The sequence below is a fragment of the Nematolebias whitei genome, chromosome 6 (assembly GCF_014905685.2).
Source record: "Nematolebias whitei isolate Nwh7 chromosome 6, NemWhi1, whole genome shotgun sequence".
Taxonomy (NCBI): domain Eukaryota; kingdom Metazoa; phylum Chordata; class Actinopteri; order Cyprinodontiformes; family Rivulidae; genus Nematolebias; species Nematolebias whitei.
In genome coordinates, this window is record NC_056503.1 from 603214 (window position 1) to 627802 (window position 24589).

At 42.1% G+C, this 24589-nt stretch overlaps 1 protein-coding gene across 2 annotated transcripts in view; it reads left to right on the forward strand.

Annotated features, from left to right (window-relative positions):
• The window catches only part of tpst1 (tyrosylprotein sulfotransferase 1), a 127591-nt gene that overhangs the window by 36678 nt on the left and 66324 nt on the right, over window positions 1–24589 (forward strand). For both annotated transcript variants that reach the window (XM_037677355.1, XM_037677353.1), the window contains exon 2: window positions 19250–19448. In XM_037677355.1, the coding sequence (XP_037533283.1) occupies window positions 19250–19448 (199 nt within the window). The remainder of the gene's footprint in view (window positions 1–19249; window positions 19449–24589) is intronic.

Below are 24589 nucleotides of genomic sequence, written 5' to 3' on the forward strand. Positions count from 1 at the left end.
TTTGGAGCAGGACAAGGCTATTGACCGTTTTCTGTACCACAGACTGTACCCAGGGGAGGCCACACCTAGTCTGTATGGTTTACCTAAAATCCACAAACAAGGTGTACCTTTAAGACCAATTGTTAGCATGATTAACTCTGTCACTTACAATGTTTCCAAATATCTGGCGTCTGTACTCATGAAAAAGTTGATTTATTTCAGTAATTCCATTAAAAAAAAATTTAAACTTTTATATTACAGTATATTCATTCATTACACAAGGTAGTGGTGGCGCAGAGGTTAGAGAAGGTGGGCGTGTAATCGGAAGATCGCCGGTTCAAGCCCCGGTACCAACAACATAAAAAATGTGGGTGGGGTAGGTGAAGCACCCACACCTGTTTGAGTCTGCAAGAGACCTGAGAATGGGACGGAGATTTGTCTTCCAACAAGACAATGATCCAAAACATAAAGCCAAATCTACAATGGAATGGTTCACAAATAAACGTATCCAGGTGTTGGAATGGCCAAGTCAAAGTCCAGACCTGAATCCAATCGAGAATCTGTGGAAAGAGCTGAAGACTGCTGTTCACAAACGCTCTCCATCCAACCTCACTGAGCTCGAGCTGTTTTGTAGGAAGAATGGGCAGAATTTCAGTGTCTCCATGTGCAAAACTGATAGAGACATAACCCAAGAGACTTGCAGCTGGAACTGCAGCTGGAACTGCAGCAAGAGGCAGAGCTACAAAGTATTAACGCAAAGGTGCCCAATAATATTGCATGGTCCACTTTTCAGTTTTTTATTTGTTAAAAAAGTTTGACTCATCCAATAAATTTCATTCCACTTCACAATTGTGTTCCACTGGTTGTTGATTCTTCACAAAAAAATTAAAATTTTATATCTTTATGTTTGAAGCCTGAAATGTGGCAAAAGGTTGAAAAGTTCAAGGGGGCCGAATACTTTCGCAAGGTACTGTATATATATATATATATATATATATATATATATATATTAATTGATATTTGATAAATTTGCTTTTTAAGTGTTTTAACATATTTATTCACATTTTAGTACAATTTTAGTTTTGTGTTTTTTTTTCTTGTTTTATTTACTATCAGAAAGAAGGTTTGTTATCTCAATCATCCAGGTAGATAACAACAAAAATGGTTAAATCATCATTTGGACCTGTTGCTTTAAGTGAAGAAACATTTTGTTCCCCCATCCAGAGGACTTCATCAGTCTGTGGCCTGCCAACCAGATCTTTCCCATACGTAACCTTCATTGCTGTGTTTCAAGCCAACCCCGTTTGGAATCTCAGAAGTAGGTTTTTAAAATGTGCAAACAGAGCACACCCATCCGAATGCTTGATTGCTGTTTTTGATGATTTATGGTTTTGGATGGGTGTTCTTGTTAAAAAGCCTGCTTCTGAAATTCCAACAGGAGGGTGGCTTGAAACACAACAATGAAGGCTACCTATGGGACTGATCTAGTTGGTAAATGGAATGGTAAATGGACTGTACTTATATAGCGCCTTTCTATCTAATCAAGATACTCAAAGCGCTTTACACAACAATCTGTGCCCTCATTTACCCATTCTTACAGCACTCTACTATATCTCTACACAGCTAATTGAACAAATCATTCTAAAGCGACTAATCAGAACTTTAGCTCACATTCAGACACCAATGGGACACACAACGTAGGCGATTAGGGGTTCATTGTCTTACCCATCGACACTTCGGTATGTGACTGCTGGTGGATTTGAACCCCAACTCTTGCATTGGAGGATGACTGCTCTAAGCACTCAGCCACAGCCGCCCCTGGGCAGGCCGCAGACTGACAAAGTCCTCTGGATGGGGGACAAAACACTTCTTCACTTAAAGAAGCAGGCCCAGATGACATGATTTAAACATTTTTTATGTTTATTTACCATTAGCTATTTTAAGTGTGCTTTAAACCAGTTGTAGTATGTCAACGGACAGCTTTGCTGTACCTTCACTACTAATTAATTATTTATAACGGGTTCTTTCTTTTTCGAGTTAAATTAATGCCATGTGACGAGATAACTGTGATGGATTGTTTAATCAGTGACATGAGACGTTATTTTTCTTTGACCCATCAGAATAAATGCGTCATTTATTTAACAGAATCAAAATTTAACATCAAAACATGTACACTTGATTCGCTGATCTGGTTCTGATTAATAAAAACTTGGCACGCTTTACTAACAAGACAACAGAACATTTCTGAAGGCATCTAGATTGATTTACTGGCGGAAAGATTTACAAGAGGAGAGATTTAGAGGTTTAAAGAAGAGATGGATGGAGGAAGATGTATGTTGTTGACTAGAATTAGCACGCTTCTTTCAACACCAGCTCAAACCTCCAGTACACTTAGTGTGCGACAGTCGTGACGTCTCTTTACCTTGGCATATGAGGATCAGCTCTGGTATAGATATCCCGATGCACGCTACCTTTCCAGCGTCTCCGGTTAAACCGGCTGGTCATTGTCAGAAGTCGTGTCATTTTACTCCGTTCAACAAACAGGCTTCTTTCGGAGTTGTAGGCGTTACGCCCGGGTGAGTTCACAGCGAGGTGCTGTGACTCTGTCAGAGATCCCACTCAGAAGTGGAATACTCCCAGAAGACTCCATGAAAGACCCAAGAAGACTCCGGTCAAAGCCTGAAGAGTCGAGAAGACTTCAGAAGGCTTGAGAAGACTCCATCAAAGACTGAGTTCGACTCAGATCAAAGACTGGAGTCGAGAAGACTCCGCTTCTTCCAAGACTGAATAGTTCCAGGAAGTGTTGACTTTTTAAAGAGTCCTCACTTCCGGTCACTTAGTACTTCCTGATTGGTTGAAACAACCAACAGGGGGTGGTTTTAGTGATGTCAGAGGGTTATTAAAAGTCAAGAAAGGGTGCAAGAATGTTTACGACCATTTAGTACAGACAGAGAAATGTTATGGCGAAGTGAGACAAACGCAGATGCCAGTTGTTTCTTTTTATCGTCTGCTAGGTTTAAAAACAATACAGTTTGTTCTAATAATTTGTTTTCTGACTATCTCTGACTTTCGACCGACATCACTGACTTCTCATTAACACAGAAGATCAAAATGCATAATTACTTTGTAAATAGACATTTAACTTGATTTATAAATTAAATGAGGTTTAAAAATCATTAATACTGTTTCACAGTTGATTTAAAATGAGTGGTTTACTTTCAACATTAGAAATGATATGAACTAAACACACTTTTGATTATCAAGATATTGTAAAATAGTAATGATAATATAAAAAGAAGAGTGTTCTTTCAATTGATTAATTCAGGATACAATTAGACAGTCTCTGGATGAGCTAATTTGTATTTCTGGATTCAAATCAATGAAATAACAGTTCCTGTCCCATGAAGGTCTTCAGAGACAGCTTTTGATCAGAGGCCTAGTTCACTACACAGTCTTAGCTTGAAAATGACATTTTTAAGTCTCAGTCAGATCTAACTGGTCAAATAAAGTTTTAAAATAAAATATTAATATACGGACTTCTAACAAAAAATAGTCCAGGCTCAACACAGGACTATAAGCAGAACTTTGTTGCCGATGGGTTACGTTATGGAGGGTTAGTGTCGAGGCAGGACAGGAGAGAACCCAATGGTGCCGGCAGGACTCTGAGGTTAGGACATAAAATCATAAATACTTTAATAATTAAAATAAATAGCTGACGTGGTAGCAAAAACTTACAAGGCTTGTAATCCAATACACAACGGACACAGGAGACAGACCAGGAGAATACCAGACAATGGTTGACCAATGAATGGGACACAGACCAAGACATACACAGACTAGACGAGACATAAATTCAAACTGCTGGACAGGATGCACAGGTGATACAGAGGGCACCATCCTTACAGTACCCAAGGATGCTGATAGGTAATTCCTACCTTAAAAGAACCAAACAGACACACAGTGTAAGTTCACAATCAAGCTTTTGCAAAAGGGGAAATACATTCAAAACTGTGTTAAAGCTATGAGCTGAAAACTCCAAAGGATTTCTGCATCTGCTTATCTTTTATTGTCACACATAAAGAAGTGAAAACTGGGATATCTTGATAATACAGGCAGTTTTGATTACACAATGAGGGCAAGGCGGTTTTAGAACATTTTGATTAAACACTTACAGTAATGAGTTTCTGATACCATTGCATCAGTTAAATTTTGCTTCGTACGCACAGTTAAGAAAAAGAGTGACAGTGTGAGATTGATGATGTGAGATTGATAAAATATAAGTTGATATGTTTAAACCCTCACATCTCAGGTTTTACAAAAGAAAAAAACAGTTCTCAGAAACTGCTATGTGGGTGAACTTTTATCAGTTCCTGTCAGTTTGGTTTAACTTTGCAAGTTCACAGCTTTACGGTCAAACAGACATTATTAGACAAAGATTGATAACGTTTAAGATACGAAAACCCTATCAGATGCCCCCTGGCATTTCTTAAAGCCCTCCCTTCAAAACTTGGGTGGGAGGAGGGGGGAACTGCATGGATGGAGAGCACAAGGAAAACATGAAGACAGAACAAAATACTGGCAGGGTAAAACTTGGGAACTAGACTAAACATAACCAAGCAACACAAAAAAAGTATTGATGGTCAGAAGACTGTCCCTAGACAGGCCAGAGTTCAGGGTGGGCAGCCAAGAGGCCATCCAGTACTGGGCCAAAGTTCAGGCGTGAGACCTTGAGCGGCATGGAGACCTTGAGTGGCATGGAGACCTCGAGCAGCGTGGAGACCTCAAGCGATGTGGAGACCTCAAGCTGCGTGAAAGGTATAGACCCCTCGAGGACATGGAAACCTCAGTAGGAGGTATGGAGACCTCAGGCGATGCAGCTGCCTTAGGACCCTCAGGCAATGAAGCTGCCATGGGATCCTTAGGAGATGCATCTGCCACGGGACCCTCAGGGGATGCAGCTGCCAAGGAACCCTCAGGGGACGTGTACCCTACAGCGGGAGGTGGTGTGGGCCCTACAGTGGGATGCAGTGGAGAGGAGCCCACCTGGACCCCTTGGCAGGACAGGAGGACAAGAAGTCCACCTGGACCTCCACTGAGACACTTGGAAGGTAGTGAAGCTTCTGGTCTGACCCCCACAGAGAGACTCAGAGGTGGGGCATCAGGACCAGTTCCCAGGAAGACACAAGGAGATGGTGCTTCTGATCTAACCCTATGGAGAAACACAGAGATGGGGCATCGGGACCAGTTTCCAGGGAGACAAGGAGGTGGTGCTTCTGGTCCAACCCCCACGGAGACACAGATGTGGGGCATCAGGACCAGTTCCCAGTGAGCCACAAGGAGGTAGTGCTTCTGGTCCAACCCCCACAGAGACACACAGAGGTGGGGTGTCGGGACCAGTTCCCACAGATATACAAGAAGATGGTGGAATGTCTGGTCCAACCCCCACGGGGGCACTCAGAGGCGGGGCGTTGAGACCAGTTCGTGCAGATACACTAGGAGGAGGCGGAGTGTCTGATCCCACCCCCATGGAGATACTCAGAGGTAGAGCATTGGGACCAGCCCCCACTGAAGCACAAGGAGTTGAAGAGTCTGGCTGTTGAGCTGATTCAGATCCTGCAACAGAGTCAGGATCTGGGGCAGACGAGTCTGGGTCCATAAAAAGAGTCTAGTTCGGCAGCAGGGGAGTCAGAGAATGGAACAGAGTCTAGGTCTGAAGCAGGGTAGTCAGAGAATGGAACAGAGTCTGGGTCTGGAGCAGAGTCTAGTTCTGAAGCTGAGTCAGGTTCTGGAGTTGAGTCAGGTTCTGAAATTGAGTCAGGTTCTGGAGCTGAGTCAAGGAGAGATGGGTTCTTGCATTATTTCTTAAAATTTCTTATTTTACTGAGGAGCTGGTGGTACTCAAGGATCTGGATCAATCTAGGTTGAGATAGCAATAATCTCTCAGCCAGGGAGTATGTGAGGATTTGAGAGTGTGGGTCAAGTACAGCAGAAGAAAACAGATTTTGGAGTCTTGTTTATAGTGATTGGGCCAGAACTGTCAACTGACTGAGAACACAGCTGCTCAGAGTGTCCTCTGGGTCGACCCTGCTTTGTCTGTTCCATTGACAAGCGGGTGCGAGGTTGTTCACGGGGAGAGCAGGGTGAAGTACAGGCTGAGATGCGTCGGGTCCAGTCTTTACTAAGGTTCTGTGAGGGGTGAGGTGTCAGATCCGACCCTCGCCGGAAATCTGGAAGGAGAGGCATCTGAACTAGCCCCCACTGAAGTGTTGGGACCGGGTCCAGGAAACTCAGCCTCACCAGACCGAATTTGAGCAGCTGGGCGTGCAGGAGGTGCCTGGGGAAGTATGGTGGACTGGTTCCGGGTCTGCTTTCTGGCATTCCTGCTACGGCGTTCTTGTGTCTGGGTGGGTTCGGTCTGGAACCCACCACACTGGATCACAGAATCCTCAATCCGAGTCTGCTTGTTTAAACAGCTGAGTGAAGCCGGGGATGATCTACCTGCTGGTTTCTGGTTTGGTCGGTCCATACCGTCACGGTTTTCTGGTTGAGGAGGACAGGAGAGAACCCAGTGGCGCAGGCAGGACTCAGAGGCCAGGATGTAAAACCATAAATACTTTTAAAAAACTTACAAGGCTGGTAAACCCAATACAGAACGGACACAGGAGACAGACCATGAGAATACCAGACTATGGACGACGAATAAATGGGACACAGGCCAAGAGTTAAATACACAGACTAGACGAGACATGAATACAAACAGCTGGACAGGATGCACAGGTGATACAGATCTGGATGATTAGCAGGGAGAGACACTAGGAGTACAGACGCATGGTGATCACAGAGGGCACCATCCTTACAGTTAGCATGTAGCATAAAATTGATTGATATAGATTTTTTTGTTTACCACACAAAAAGTGATCGGAGCATATTCTAGAAGTCCTCAAAGGAAGATCCTTGCAACTGATATTAGAAAGTCATAGTCTATGACATTCTACATTGAGCTCCTCCATTTGAGGTCCTTCACGTTTCCTTATTTTTGGTATTAATTGAAAACTGTACTTTATAGATACATCTTCTCGGTTGTAACATCCTCTAACCCAGCACGAAACAACCATTGCAATTAAAAATAAATAAATAAAAAAGGCACGAGAAAATTATCTAAGCTGTATGCTGTGCCTGTATCTGTATCTGCAGTTACAGCCGGTCCGTGCATGCATGACAAAAGATAGCGCAGGACACGCCCCTGATGTTAAGTCACATGGAAACTATGTATTGCTTGCTGCTTCGGCTGAGCTGAAAGTGAAAGTGAACGGCCATGGCTTGAAAGTAATTCACATGCACCCTCTGCTGTATAACTTGTACAATTACATGTTTTGCCAGTAAGGACATGGCTTGGTCTCGGTGTTATATCGGCGCATAATGGGACAATTATCACCGATATCAATATGGCCCCAAATGCCTATATCGGCCTAAATGTATCTGCATTACTTATATCTCGGTCGGGCTCTACAAACCATTGTTAACATTTTCCTAACAGTATCTCAACTGTATTTTGGCACAAAGCTAACAACTCCATAGAAGATTGAGACTGAGGCTAATATAGAAAGAACTCTTCTCAACTTTTGCAGTATTGAAGTGCCCTGGTTTAAGTGAAAAATAGGATGGATATGCATCAAAACATTAGAATGTTTAACACTAAACTCAAAGTTCAGAACAACATCCTGAGTCCTCTGACACAGGAGAACAACTTTTCTGAAGGTTTTACAAACTTTGTAAGATGCTAACATCAGGAGCAAGATGTGGATTCATCCAAGAATTTGCAGTCATAAACACAGAATCTGGCAGCACGGTGGTGCAACTGGTAGAGCTGCTGCCTCTCAGCGAGCAGGTCCCTGGTTCAAACCCCGGTCCAGGGGCCTTTCTGGGTAGAGTTTGCATGTTCTCTCCGTGCATGCGTGTGTTTTCTCCGGGTACTCCGGTTTCCTCCCACAGTCCAAAAACATGCATGTTAGGCTGATTGGTAACTCTAAATTGTCCCTAGGTGTGAGTGAGAGAGTGAATGGTTGTTTGTCTCGTTTGTCTCTATGTGGCCCTGTGATGGACTTGCGACCCGTCCAGGGTGTACCCCGCCCCTCGCACAGTGATTGCTGGACATGGGCACCAGCGACCCCCGTGACCCAAAATGGAATAAACTGGTAAAGATAATGGATGGATGGATGGATGAAACACAGAATCTGATAAGCTTCATAATAAAATAAAGCTTTGCCTGCTTTAGTTGAAGCATTGTCAGAACATGAGTGGCTTTAGTCAAAATCCCCATGTTTGAGTAGCTATGAAGCTGGCAAAGGTTCTGAGGAGAGGAATCTAATTTTGTTTTATTTTTTTATCAAAATAACAGATTTAAGAGACTGGAGTGTTTGGATTGGTGTCAAAATGGACAAAACAGCACATTAATGTAAACCCTGTGAAATGTTGAGACAATTAAACTTTTAGATGCACTTTATTTTTAAAGGAATGATGGTTATTTTTCTTGTGAAAAATGCCAGGTACTTCATTTCATGATAAACAAATTTTTATTAACCTGTCCCACCACAGGCGACTTAATAACAATGAACTGAGTTAAAAACACTTGTGTAAGGCCATATTTAGAGACTTCTTACATTTAGCTTTCAATGTGTCTGTTGTTAATACAGACCTTCTTGTTGTCTGTAAGATTACCTGCATCTGACGTGATGCCGAAGCTCTGCTAGGAAGACTTAGCAGTCTCGTGGGTCTTGATGGAATTACCTAAAGTGATTCCCTGTCCATTTATTGCAGAGTGGATGTTTGGATTATGGCCCACCTTTCAGAAAGCATCTCCACCATCCTCTTGAGATGACAAAACCAGCTCACTCTATTAATCATGCAGTAGACTATACTCGCACAGTGTAAAGATTCAATTGCAAAGTAAATGGATTAGGAGAAAGTGAATTGCTGTATTGAAGTAAATAGTCAGGCAGGAAACATTGAAGCAGAGAGGTTGGACAGCAGGTGGTCAGTAGATATGGTCGGGGAGGAGAGCAGCCTGAAGGAGTTGGCAATGGCCGGGTGTGGTGAAAGCATGTAAGAACATTTTATATTAGCAAAATGTGATTTTTATTTTTTAGCAGACTTAACATGAACCATGCATTGTCCTTGTCAGCAACTTTTATTTTCTGCATTTAAATAAGATTTTAGCAGTTTTATTTGTGTGTGTGTGTAGTATGGCTGATAAAGTTTATTGCTATCTAAACAAACAGTGTCAATAAGTAATGGAATGATATTTTTGCTGCATCGGACAAACGGCAAATATGCTGATAATGAATCCTGAATGTCTGGCATGGGCAGGATGTCCTCTGGACCCCTGTTAGAGGTGCCATAAGAAGAATCCAGAGAAATGTGCTTGTTGGTAGGCCTGTCGCAATAAGCAATAAATCAATTAATCAATTAATCGCATGATGAATGAAAATTATCAACCTCATTTTCATTTACCGGCCTTTTCATTTCTTCGTGTCTTTCTTTCTACTGAAGAAACGGCTCAATTCTGGTGCTCATCACTGACCCCTCCCTTTCTCTTTAAAATCTGTTTCAACTGTCCAAAATCGTGTTTTTGGATCGTTAAAAGCAGCTAAGCTGAGAAGCTAAGTTACGAGCTAACCTAGCAGCCCGACCTGGGGGAAAAAAAAACCTCCGTCGGTTGAAACACTTGCCTTCTTGTAAAAAGTTGCTTTTCTCTGCAAAAAGAAGCTGAGAACTTGTTCACTAGGGGTGCGAATCTCTCAGTGTCTGCCGAATTGAATCGATTCTGATTATTTTATTTTTTTTGTCACAATTCGATTCAAAATCGATTTTTCGATTCAGAAACTATTTTTCTATTGAAATGGTCATAAATTTTGTTTCAATTTCAAACTGACAAGCTCAAAAGATTAAACAACAATGTAAACAAAAAGAACATTTATTTAAACAACCATTTTAGGTTCTTTACTGTATTAAATCTTTTTGCATCTTTTTATATTTATATCAAAAATAGGAACAAATATAGGAGTGCAAAACATTCTGTAACCTAAATTACCAGTCTTCTGTTAGCTTAGTTGCCAGGATTTTTCTAAAAAAAAAAAAAAGTTTTTAAATCTAGGAACAAATAATTCATCCATCATCCATCATCTTTACCCACGTCTTCCTTTTTGAGTCACGGGGGTCACTGGTGCCCATGTCAGCTGTCACTGTGTGAGAGGCAGGGGACACTTGGACAGGTCTCCAGTCCATCACAGACAAATAATTCAAAATATATAAATACAAAAGTAAACAAAGACTTCAGCCTACCATGCATAGTGCATTAACCTTTAACTCTAAATAAAATACAGACTTCACAGTTTTTTCAACCATATTGCTCTAACATTTGCTATATTTTCAACACAAAATGTCTTTAATGACATTTTCTTAACCACTGATACCGGTGATTCTGTGCTGCTTGTCCTGTTGGACCTCACAGCCGCCTTTGACACCATCGACCATGAGATCCTCATTGCTAAGTCTAATATGAAATATACAGACTTCACAGACTGAACCATATTGATTCATATTTGGTAAATCTTTAAGAACATTTCTAAACCTGTTCAAGTCTGCACAAAAACTCTTCTGAACTGTAATTTATAAACCATAAACTGTATCATTTAGAACTGGCTCCAGGAGATGTCTCATCTCTTCAACCTGTCGAAAAGACAAATTACATTAATTTGTTGTACAACTTGTCTATACTGTATAAGTTTTTGTATAATATGAGACAAAAAGTTACCTAGTCTGAGCTGCAGCTGCATCAGAGCTTCTACCACGTTATTCTTTGTTTCTTGCTGGAGCTGTGTGGAACTTTATCTACATGAAGGTAGGACTGGGTGATATGAACTAAAATTAATATCTCAATATTTTAAGAAAAATGGTGATATACAATATATATCTTGATATTTTTTCTTTCCATAAAATAATAACAAAAATATATTTCTGAGTCAAAGCTTTGTCCCAGTTGTCACACAGGCACATTTATTAACAGCTATAACTGTAAATAATGAGATTTTCTGGAAGATGGCGCCCGTGTACATGGCTTGCAATCCACCTCTGCTGATGGTGTTCGGATAATTTATGCTTTAGTTGTTTTTTATCTGGGACATAAACTCGCTGCTGGTGTATGACTGACAACAGCTTCTGGATCTTCGTTTTTCTGTCACCCATGTCGCTTATTTGAACCACTATCAGCGTACCTCTGGACCCCCCCCCCACCACCACCACCACCACCACACACACACACACACCTCCTCCCCCCTGCTGGCGGATGTGCCAGCTTACCTCCGCTGGGCTCCTAACCTCCCTGCCCAGAGACATCGCTTCAGACGCCGAGGAAAACGTGCTGGGCAGCTGGTAAAGCTTAAAGCCCCGCGTGCTGCATCTTCCTCTTCAGCTGGTGGTCATGGTTTCCATCGCCAGCTTCCCATGTGCCCGGACCAGGTAAAAAACAGGAGTTGTCAGCCTGTGCGCCGCACGGACCGACCCGGAGGGGCTGTTATTGAAAACCTACGGCCACTGATGCGTGCGAACTTCACCGCTGCTGGCTCCACTTTGGACAGTATCCGGATGTGTTTGGTCAACGCAAGATCTATTACCAACAAAATTTTTATCCTCAGGGACTACTTTCAAGAGCACGAGTTGAACTTTCTCTGGATCACAGAGACTTGGATGTCTCCGGGTGAGTCCAGCGCCTTGATGGAATTATTGCCACAGAACCGTCTGTATTTTAACGCACCACGGCCATCAGGCCGGCGCGGTGGTGGATTATTAACAATATTCAAACCAACTTTTGACTGTAAACAACTGCTCATCCCAGTTTCCCACGCCAGCTTTGAGCTGAGCATCTTTGAACTCGGCCATTCACCTCTGACGTTATGTGCACTCATCTACCGCCCACCTCGGTCTAAGGATTTTATAAATGAGTTTTCTGACTTCTTGGCTGAAATCACACCAAAATATGAGCATGTTTTCATTATTGGGGACTTTAATTTGCACGTGTGCTGTCCTGAGAAGCCTTTGGTTAAGGACTTTTTAGATTTATTGGACTCATTTAATTTAACTCAGCATGTAAACGGTCCCACCCAAGAGCGCGGCCATACACTGGACCTTGTTTTAACTCGTGATGTGACTGTTATTAATCTTGAAATTGGTGATAATGTTTTTTCAAATCACATGCCAGTTCGGTTTGAGTTCACCCTCCCCCATCCAACTCTTAAGCCATGCATTCCTGCACGTAGTAGCCGGGCCATTAACCACTGCACTGCCGCACGTTTCACAAATGTTTATAACTCTGAAATGATCATTCAGCCCCCGGTGTTTCTCACCACCACTGAGGAGCTGACATCCCAGTTCAACTCTGTCTGCTTAAAGACTCTGGATCATGTTGTGCCTGTTAAAACCAAAAAATCAAAACTCAGAGCAGAACCTTGGCTGAGTGGCGTCACCAAGGCCGTTAGTCAGCAGTGCAGGAGGGCGGAGCGCAAATGGAAAAAAGACAGGCTGCAGGTCTCTTTCCAGATACTTAAAGAGAGTTGGCGCCGTTATCAGAAAGCAGTGAAAGCTGCTAAATCCAAATACTTCTCTGATATAATTACCTCAAACTCTCACAACCCACATGTCCTCTTCTCCACCCTAAACTCTGTTCTCCACCTCACTGAACCATCACCTCTGGAAGCCTCGACTGAGCTGTGCGACAACTTCTTACATTTCTTTTTAGAAAAAAATACGACCACCCGGGCTCTCATTTCCCCTCCAACTCATGACCCATCCATCCCACCTCAATCTGTAGCTCCATTTGACCATTTTGAACCCATCACTCTGTCTTCTCTAGAGCAGGTCATGTGCAGCTTGAAACCTTCTGGTTTCCCCTTTGATGTGGTCCCCCCTCGACTACTAAAGGAGGTTTTTCCTACTCTAGGTCCGTCCATTCTGGCTATAGTAAACAGTAGTTTATCCACTGGCGTGGTGCCAAAATCATTTAAACATGCTGCTGTCCAGCCTCTCCTGAAAAAAACCAAACCTTGACCCCTCAGTCCTTTCCAACTTCCGGCCTGTCTCCAGACTCCCATTTGTTTCTAAAATACTGGAGAAAATAGTCGAGTCCCAGTTGAAGTGCTTCCTGGAGGGTCACTCCATCTTAGAGCTATTCCAATCTGGCTTTAAACCTCTCCACAGCACTGAAACTGCCCTGCTGAAGGTCTTTAACGACATCTTCAGATTCACAGATGCCGGTGATTCTGTGCTGCTTGTCCCGTTTGACCTCACAGCCGCCTTTGACACCATCGACCATTAGATCCTCATTGCTAGGTTGGAGCAGTGGGTGGGCATCACAGGGTCAGCCCTCATTTGGTTCAGATCTTACCTCGCTGACAAATCCTTTTGTGTCTCTATCAAGGATTTTAGTTCTGCAGCAACATAGCTTAAATGGGGGGTTCTGCAGGGGTCCATCCTGGGTCCCCTCCTATTCTCTTTATACCTGCTGCCACTTGGTGCTATTTTCCGGATAGACAACATGCCCTTCCACTTCTACGCCAATGACTGCCAAATTTACTCACCCTTAAGACACAATGGCACATGCTCTATTCAACCTCTGCTTGACTGCCTGGCTGACATCAGGGACTGAATGGCTTTAAATTTCTTAAGTTTCAATGAAAAGAAGTCTGAAGTCATGTTGTTCCCTCCCAACGACACGATCACAAACCACTGCATCGACCTTTCCGCTCTAACCCTGTCAGAAAAACAAAGAGTCACTAATCTGGGAGTGATAATGGACCCTTCCCTGAAACTTAACAATCATGTAAACATGATTGTTAAATCATGTTTCTTCCAACCGAGGCGGCTGTCTAAACTGAAGCCCATATTATCCAAAAATAACCTGGAGACAGTAATACATGCATTCATTACATCTAGGCTTGATTACTGCAATTCACTCCTGTTTGGCATCAGTCAGACCTCCATTGCACGACTACAACTGGTCCAGAATGCAGCAGCCCGATTTTTAACCAGTACAGGCAAAAGAGAGCACATTACACCAGTTTTGGCCTCACTGCACTGGCTACGGTTCACTTTCAAATCCATTTCACAATCCTCCTGTATGTTTACAAATCACTGAACAGTTTCGCCCCCCACTCCCCCGCCCATCTCTCTGATCTGCTACAACCGTATGTCCCACCACGTTCCCTGAGGTCAGCGGACCAGTTGCTCCTCACAGTTCCAGGAACTCATCTTAAGCGCAGAGGTGACAGGGCCTTCTCTGTAGCAGGACCAAGACTTTGGAACGAGTTGCCTCAGCTTGTCAGACAGACCCCCTCCTTCTTGGTTTTCAAGTCCTGTTTAAAAACTCACTACTATTCAGTAGCTTTTAACACCAGATGATCTGTGTTTTGATCCTGTATGCTCCACACTGGTTAGTCGTCATTATCTGCATCGTTTTTATGTCTATATTTCTCATTTTCTTCATTTTGTATTTTGCTTTGTGTGTTGCCTGTTGTTCTGTCTGTACAGCACTTTGGTTGTCCTTGTTGCTGTTTTAAGTGCTCTAAATTAAATGGTATGGTATGGTAAATAAATGTCTTTAAAATAAACTATTTACATATATTAAAGTTTGTTTTTAGACCTTTTTTTTACATATATTATTAATAATCCTCCCCAGCTGCACTGCCTTCATTATATTAGTAAGCGTGTGTGAACTGCAGCAATGAGGGCCTGCTTGTATCAGAATCAGAATAAACTTTATTATTATTGCACCGAGATACAACGAGAATATGTACGTACAGTCGTCCGAAAGATGGACAGAGTGCATGAAGCTGCTACTATAAAAAGTGTGGCCCTCTTATTCGTATTCAGAATAATATTTTGCTTAGATGAGAAAAGCGAAGAAAACATGAGGAGAGACGGTATTTAAAAAAAAAAGATCTCTCACACCGTGTCCTAGACAGGGCACGATTTGAGGCATAAAAAAAAACTACCACAGCAAAGTAACATAAACAGACGTTATACATGAACATATAGGTGGTGAAAACATTGAATTTTTAAGGGAAAGTCGTAGCATAGTCCAGAGCCCCCCCCCAGCCATTGTTCAGATAAGAGGTGACGTTCATCATCAGCTCAGTTGAGGTTCTGTTACATGTCCACAGCCTTGGGGAAGGGAGGGGTGAGGAGACAGACAAAGCATCTTTGTAGTTTTCCTAAACATGCCAGGAGGGTTGAGATAAGTCCAGCGTCAAGGTTATAGTTTGGGCTGAACCTTCAAATTAGGAGGTAATTAGGAGACAAAAAAAGAGGCTTTTTAAGGGTTCACATGATGAAAGAGTGCAAGCGGCGGGGCTGTTAGCCCAGGGAGACACGTCTGGCTTTACCAGAGGACAGAGAGAGAGAGAAAAAAAAAGCACCAAGTTTAACACACGCTTCATACTCCACTTTATAGCGCTGCATTTAAACGGTGAAAAATGTTTGTTCTGCTCAAACATTTTCGTCGGGACTTTTTTCTGTATTTTTCTGCTGCACATCTGACAAATTAAATCCAAACCATCTCCAAATAACAGAGCAATTATTTTACTTCCTGCTCACCAGGTCTGCGACTTGCTCTCTATCCATTTTTTTTATTTTATTATTTTTATGGCTGCTACGTGCCACAGGCAGCCATGCCACTTGGAGAGAAGCAGGAAGAGGAGGGAGAGCGTGCAGGTAGGGGCTGAGTTTGGAGTGAGTGACAGGAGGAGGGACCATGTGGGAGAAGAAAGAAGGCAGCAGAGCTGGTGGATTTTCTAGTAGAACTATTTTGCTTATATCGAAATAATGTCAATTTATATCGCAAAAAATAAAATTATATAGATATTTTTAAAATATTGAGATATCGCCCAGCCCTATGTGAAGGAATAACTTACGTTGGGTCCAGCGTATTAAAAATAAACCTACCCCTCGCCTTCCACTGAGCTGTTTGCTCGTAAATCATTTGTGATATAGCAGGAGATGGAGAGGGAAATCTTTGCAGCCTTTGGGGAAACCTGGAAGTTTGTTGCAGAGTTTGCTGGTCGGCTGCTTCGTTTTCATCTTTCACGCATTTTGTCGTATTTCCAAAATACTGTCCCACAATTTTATTTTACACTTCTTGTAAACAACCATGCTCTTGTTAAGCTCTGTCTTCCCCCAGAACTACCTACCTGGGGCGGCTGTGGCTGAATGGTTAGAGCAGTCGTCCTCCAATGCAAGAGTTGGGGGTTCGAATCCACCAGCAGTCACATGCCGAAGTGTCCATGGGCAAGACACTGAACCCTTCATCGCATCCAATGTGTGTCCCATCAGTGTATGAATGTGATAAAACTCTGATTAGTCTCTTTAGAATGATTTGTTCAATTAGCTTTGTAGAGATCTAGTAGAGTGCTGTATGAATGGGTAAATGAGGCACAGATTGTAGTGTAAAGAGCTATGAGTATCTTGATTAGCTAGAAAGGCGCTGTATAAGTACAGTGCATTTTTTTCATTAAGAACATTGTAAGATTTGAAATGATTTTTTTAAAGACTGAGTGGTTTGAATCTCGCTGTCCCCCTCCTCCATGCTAGCAGACTCCATTCAGATAAAGGTAGCTAGCTAACTAGCTTGCTGTACGGTGGCCTACACGGGTAAAATTCTACAGCAGCCGAGCGGACATGTAATGCAATATGCAGTACGCTCAGGAGTAGGAGCGGAAAAAAATAAAATTAAACACATTTTAAAATCGATTTATGGGCTTTTAGAATCGATTCAGAATCGCCAGGACTAAGAATATAGGTTCTTTAAAAAATCATTTTTTTTCCTGCACCCCTATTGTTTGCTGATTTTTTAATTAAAAGTTTTGTGTGAAAAATACTATGCTAAAGAGCTCAACTCACCGAGCATCCTCCATGTCAGTTCATGTCAGCCAATGTCAGCCCGTGTCACACATCAAGGACCCTCCCTCCCATGTTTCTTAAAGAGACATGCTGCTCAACTATCCATCCTTTGTCTAAAAAAGTTAAATCTGGTCCTCTGGACATTCACAAAAAAAAAAAAATTATAGAAACCTTTCGTCTTTCATCCGAAAGACTTCCTCTGTCCAATCTTTTCGTTTCTAGGTGGTGAATTTATCATTTATCATAGTTTGCAGCAGCTACAACATGAGTAAATACTGAGGACTGAGCAGCACTGTGGCTAACGGCTACTTTTCATTGAAACATGTCCACTGTTTGGAAGTATTTTTTAAACCGCGGTAAAGTTAGTTTTGTTGGACATTCAAGCTCCATGGATTCAGAGGTGTGTTCTCGTTCAATCCAAAGGAGGCAGTTTGATTTTGGTCAGCCGCACTCAGTCTACCCGTCTCTGAGGAGGGGCAGACTGAACGTGGGTGACCAAAATCAAACTGCCTGCTTCGGACTGAACGAGAACACACCTCTGAAGCCCCGGAGCTCAAATGTTTACCGAGAAGTTGCTAAACTTCATTGTAATTAATGACCAATTGCTATCAGCTGTAAAAAACAAAGGTTTTCGCAGCTTGATACTTGCAGCCAAGATATAGTTTACGTTTACCCTCCAGGAGATATTAATCAGTACAACAGAAGACAATCATAAAAAAGCATATGAATTGAAAATTACAAGAAAATTATATTAAAGAAAAAAAAGACACAAAAAACACCTACATTATAAAGCGATGTAAAATACTAAAAACAGGAACATGTCTGTTGGTTTATGCCACGAACTTAGCAGATGTTTAAAGACAATAAATCACTTTAATATCTACTTTAAAGCTAGGAATAAAAAAACATGTTTTGTGTTAGCAGAATTCTAACTTTGAAACTTATCCAACATTAATAAAACTTACCTCACGTTGCCGTTTTGGACATGCATGCATATATTTGTACAAATTGTACTTGAGAGGAGATTATTACAGCCTCATATAAAATCAATAACGATGATGATATCGGAACGGATTGGTATCGGCCGATATCCAGATTTAAGTATCGGGATCAAATCGGAAGTAAAAGAAAAAGTGGATCGGTGCATCCCTAATTTTATACTTTTGTTGGATGTAAATTGTAAATGGACTGTACTTATATAGCACCTTTCTATCTTATTTCAAGATATTCAAAGTGCTTTACTCTACAATCTGTGTCCTCATTTACCCATTTATACAGCACTCTACTAGATCTCTACAAAGCTAATTGAACAAATCATTCTAATGAGACTAATCAGAGCTTTATCACATTCATACACTGATGGGACACACATCAGAGGCTATGAGGGGTTCAGTGTCTTGCCCAGGGACACTTCAGCATGGGACTGCTGGTGGATTTGAACCCCCCAACTCTTGCATTGGAGGACGACTGCTCTAACCACTCAGCCACAACTGCCCGCCTGTAACTGGGAACCTGTGTACACAATTTTGTTCCACCTCATGTACCACATGTGGTGGGAAAGACAATAAAGAACCTTGAATCTATTCTTCTTTTGGGAACTCTAGGAACCACATGTAAATCTTCAGTGTGAGAGTGAAGTGTTCTGTTAGGAAAATATGGAATAGTAAGATCTGTAATGTAAGATGTAGCTAGGTTATTGAGAGCTTTGTATGTACAGTATAAACAGCTGATTAACATCTCAAAAGCTCAAATACCTCAACTACAGCCCCAAATTCCAGATGAGTTAAAAAGGAGACGCCGTGGACAAATTTACGTCAACCTGGCAGTGGCTCGAGTACCTGACCGCCAGGAGATGGTGGGAAACTACTCGTGACAACGGGAAGACCGGAATCACCCCCCAGCACCTTCAGCTGTCTGTCCGTGGCAATGAGGAGCTCAGCAGGCTACTGGGAGGAGTGACCATTGCTCAGGGAGGAATTCTGCCTGGCATTTGGGCAGTCCTGCTGCCCAGGAGGACTGAGAGACCCGCCGGATTTGAGAGCCAACTGGATCTGGGTGGATGGATCGGTATCTGTGGCTAGATTCTTTGGATTCACTGCAGAAGATCCTTCCTGCCCACAGCTATCAGCATCTAACAACACGAATGAAACCAGAATGATGAGCTATGAAAACACTTAATTTCCCTTTGGGATTAATAAAGTATTTTTGAATTGAATTGAATTGAATTATTTTATTAGGAGCACATTTTTGTTTGTTTACAAAAAGGGGCAGCCTTTGTACTTAATTTCACACTCGAAACTTTAATTTTTCTGTTTTTTGTTAGGGTGGAGAGGTCCACAGACCAGGTCATCAATCCGGTAAACGTGGAGGCCTTGTCTAAGTGGGTGGGAAAAATTCCAGCTGATGTGGTGAAGGACATGGCTGTCATTGCTCCCATGCTGTCCAGGCTTGGCTATGACCCTCACGCTAACCCCCCCAACTATGGTCAACCTGACCCCAAGGTCTTGGACAACACCAGAAGGGTAAGTTACATTTTTATGTTTTTACGGTCAGAAGTTTGATTCCAGCTCAAGCTCATACCAGGTGGTACTGCTTGTGTAGGTTTGCATTCTTGATGATTGGTAGATAAAAAATAGGCATTATTGTATATTTTATTTTGAAGTAAAAAGCTAAAATGCATTAATTTCTCTATGAGAGACTACTGTAACTGACTGTATAAAGCCTTTGGACTTAAATGAATATAAGATAAGACTTGCAGAGTGCATTAACTCATCCCATTCTTTATTGTCCAAGACTAGGGTCTGCAACCTGTGGCTCTCGGGCAATGTTTCCTCTAATATTTCATGTGTCTGGGCAAACACACAAGCTCCCTGAACACACTGAGGACCACTGTGAGCAACATCAGATGTGCACACTATAGTCACACACCAATATCATCTAACTTTATCTCCCAGTTGTTCAACTTGTGCCGTGCCTCTGATTATCTCATGCCTAATCTTATCCATCCTTGTCACTCCTAAGGAGAACCTCTACATCTTCATTTCTGCCACTTCCAGTTCATTCTCCTGTCTTTTTGTCCATGTCTTTGTCTCCAGACCATACAACATAGCTGGTCTCACCACTGTCCTCCTGTCCTCATACATATCCTCTACCAGTCTAACATTCTCTGTCACTCCAGATTTGCTCATGCAATACTGCACCTCCTCCCTCAGCACTCTGTCAGATGCTTTTTCTAAATCCACAAAGACACAATGGAGTTCTTTCCGACCCTCTCTGTACTTCTCCATCAGCATTCTCAAAACAAAGATGCATCTGTGGTGCTTTTTCTTGGCATGAAACCATCCTGCTGCTCACAAATAGTCACCTCCCATCTGTCTTGCTTCCACAACTCTCTCCCAGAGCTTCATCATGTGGCTCATCAACTTAGTTGCTACAACTCTGTACATCATCCTTGTTCTTAAAAATGGGCCCCAGCACACTTCTCCATTCCTCAGGCATTTTCTCAACCGCAAACCTCATTAAATATTTGAGTCAAAAACCTCACTGCCATCGCTCCAAAACATTTCCAAACCTCCACTGGTATGTCATCAGGTCCTACTGCCTTCCCCTTCTTCATTCTTTTCAGAGCTTTCCAGACTTCATCCTCACTAATCTTTCCCACTTCCTGGTCCACAGTTTCTATGACCTCTACTCTTCTTTCTCTTTCATTCTCTTCATTCATTAGCTCCTCAAAGTACTCCTTTCATCTTCCCATCACACTCTCCTCACTTGTTAGAACATTACCATTCCTATCTTTAACAAGCCTAACCTGTTGCACATCCTTTCCAGCCTGATCTCTCTGTCTCACCAATTGGTACAAGTCCTTCTCGCCCTCTTTAGTGTCCAGCCTCTCATACAACTCATCATATGCCTTCTGCTTTGCCTTTGCCACCTCCCTCTTTGTTATACTTTGCATCTCCTTATATTCCTGTCTCCTCTCTTCAGTCCTCTCACTGTCACATTTCTTCTTGGCTAACCTCTTTCTTTGAACAGCTTACTGCACTTCACTATTCCACCACCAGGTTTCCTTATCATCCATTCTCTGTCCAGATGACACACCATGTACCTTCCTACCTGTCTCTCTAATTACTGTTGCTGTAGTAGTCCAGTCATTTGGAAGCTCTTTCTTACCACCCAGAGTCTTTAACAGCTCCTTTCTAAATTTCTCACAATATTCTTCCTAGTTCAGCTTCCACCATTTGGTCTTCTTCACCAGTGTTGTATAAAGTACTGAAGGGTTTTGGGGTGTTCAAATGACCCGAGCACAGAATTTCAGGAGCACTTCACCTTAGTATTAAAGATTTAATTGAGACAAAGTTAAAGTATTCAGATATTACATGTAATCAGAATGCAGTCTGAGGAACAAAGTCAGAGCGAACCTTGCCTGGTGAATCAGCCCGAGTTTGTTCAACCAAACCCTGTGTCTGAGCGAAATTTATAGGTTTCTCATGTCCCGCCCTTTCGGGTTCGGACAGACTTGTGATTGGATGTCAAAACCTCTTGATGGTCCGAGTGACACCATGTTCAGCCACTCAGGAGCAGATTTTATATCCAGGGTTACTCCGAAAAGCCCCCAGACGGCCTCACTCATCCTTCTACTGATAAGGGTTGATTTACGAGCTTTGTTTTGGAACGCAGGAGCACTTATTCTCAGCTGTAGTCTGGCTTTCGTCTGTATAGAGCTTTAAAACATGTTTTCTGTGTGTCTGAACCATTATTAATGTGAGAGCATAAATACTCAACCTGGGTTAAGTATAAAGTATATGAATGTTGTGATTTAGCGTTATTTATGTTTAATCAATGTGTGCGCAGTGTGTCACATTGCTGGGCCCTCAACTCTCAGCTGCTCTGCTCAGAGAACAAAGAAGGATTGTTTCCTGCTGCACAAATAAGTGTCTTACCTGTCTGTTTCCCTCAGAATTATATCAAATGTGAACTTGTACGATTATCCTTAGCACTTGTGAGATTATATATAACATGAAGTAATTAGTGTATGATTATACACGCACACATCTTGTAGAAATGCATCATTTCACATCATCAGAGAAATGTCAAGGCTTGTCAAAAGATATAAAAATATATAAAACATATCAAATCCAACAGTACCTCAAAGTGATAGATCAGTAAAAGTACAAGTATCTTACCATAAAATTACTTTGGTAAAAGTCAAAGTCTCCTTTAAAAATTATTACTTGAGTAAAAGTCTTAAAGTATCTGACATTTAATGTACTTAAGTATCAAAAGTAATTTTCTCATTTAAAATGTACTTAAAGTATGACTATTAAGTAAAAGTGAATGGTTAGAATTTCCAAAACAACATTTATTGGGTGCAAAATCCAATAAAAAAAACTCCCCGTTGTAAACAGCCACTGGCCAAAAGGATGGCCCAGCACAGAAGATCAACATCATCAGGCCAGGACTCTGCGGTCTACACTCATCTCCAGGCCAATGGTTTGAGAGAGGAGTAAAGGAGGCCATCTTTGTGAAAAGAAACTGTCCATCATTAAACAGGGGTGGAGCCTCCGTATTCACCTGTCCCCCTCTTACACTGCTGCTATTGCTAGTATCACTCAACCCTCTGTGAACAGTAAACAGCCATCAGTGTGCTAATGATCCATTGTTAGGCTGATGGTCCTTCTTGACCATGTGATCAGCTGGTTTTGGTTGTCAGCAGCAAAACTGGTTGATCCACTCTGAGAAGGTGCTATTTAAGAGACTGAGCTGAATATAGCACCTCAGTCTGAAGAAGTCTTTCGGATGAAAGACAAAACGTATCTACATTTTTTTGCTTTGTTTTGTTTTTTTGAATGTGCAGAGGACCAGACTGAACTTTTTTGGATTTTTCTACCTGGATTATTGAGCATGCATCAGGATATAAAGTTCTAGCTTTACGGAGAGCTTTTTTATATGTTAGCAGACTATCTTTCCAAGTTAAATAAAATTATTCAACATTAGTAGAGTGCTGGGCAGCACGGTGGCACAACTGGTAGAGCTGCTGCCTCTCAACGAGCAGGTCCTTGGTTCAAACCCCGGTCCAGGGGCCTTCTGGGTGGAGTTTGCATGTTCTCTCCGTGCATGCGTGTGTTTTCTCCGGGTGCTCCTGTTTCCTCCCACAGACCAAAAACATGCATGTTAGGCTGATTGGTAACTCTAAATTGTCCCTAGGTGTGAGTGAGAGAGTGAATGGTTGTTTGTCTCGTTTGTCTCTATGTGGCCCTGTGATGGACTTGCGACCCGTCCAGGGTGTACCCCGCCCCTCGCACAGTGATTGCTGGACATGGGCACCAGCGACCCCCGTGACCCAAAATGGAATAAGCGGGTAAAGATAATGGATGGATGGATGGATGGATGGATAGTAGAGTGCCATTTTCTCTCCTGGTTTCTAGATGCCTGCCTTAAAGTACATAACTCAGAATTGAACCAAGGAGCCAGTTTCCTCTGATGGATTACTTTCTTTTTCAGTGGCACAATTTTGTCAAGTGAAGTTTGCATTGAAGTTGTAAGATGATCAACTAGATGATCTAAGTCTCTGTTCTCTGATGCATTACTCTGCAAGACAGAGGAAAACATTGATGGAAGAGATTGTTTAAATTTGGTTACATCATTTTCTATTAAGCACCTGCTGAGATGAAATTTACTCTCAGTGACTGTGTAGTCATTTAATGTAAACTCAAAGGTTATTAAAAAATGGTTGGACAGAACAAGATTTTAAGGAACTATTACCAAGTCCTTAATCTTTGTGTTGGAAAGCAAGTTACACCAACATGTCTTTGGTCACTGGACACACTATCATGCTGATCAAGTAACAGGTCAGATAGGGATCATTCAACATAAAACTTTATACTTCCTGTTGTCAGGGGGCGTGGCTTAAGTCATGTCATGATTTGACCATTCAGTCTTGCAGGGGACTGGATGTGGATCAATCACTGAAGGTTTGATGTCTCAGACAGTTTCCGTGTAGGAGCTATTAGCGTTTTGTTTTTCATGGCGAGATGTCAAACTTTGAGGTCTGGCCCCGCCCCTTCATCATGCTCCGAAACGAACCTTTTAGATAACTTTGCGTTCCCCATGCCTTTTGACCAAAATGGCCAAGTTTGAAACCAATTGAGCGAAATCTCTAGGAGGAGTTCGTTCAAATGCGGAGGCTGTAAACCACCAAAAAGGTGTATTGTGCTGGCATTCCAAAATGGCCACCTTCCTGTTTATTGTACAACATTGGTGCCAAAGGGTTTTCTGTGCATCTTGGGGAATTGGACAAGCGTACCAAATTTCATGTTTCTACGACTAACTTAGGTTAATGCAGAGGGTGTTTAGAAAATTTTTAGGTGACGCTCTTGAGCAGTTTCTGTTGCAATTTTTGCCACGCCCTAAAATATGTGATTTTTCACCAGTCCTGATGTGTCCGCCAAATTTGGTGAGTTTGGGGATATGTTAAGGCCCAAAACGGCAATTCATTTGGCGGAAAAAATTGCAGCTCGGGCCTGAACAGAGCGATTACAATAGGCCTTCGCAGCGCTTTGCTGCTCGGGCCTAAAAAAAACCCAGCTAAATTATAATGCGATGTAAAATTCTAAAAATAGGAACATGTCTGTCTTGGTTTATGCCATGAACTTAGCAAATATTT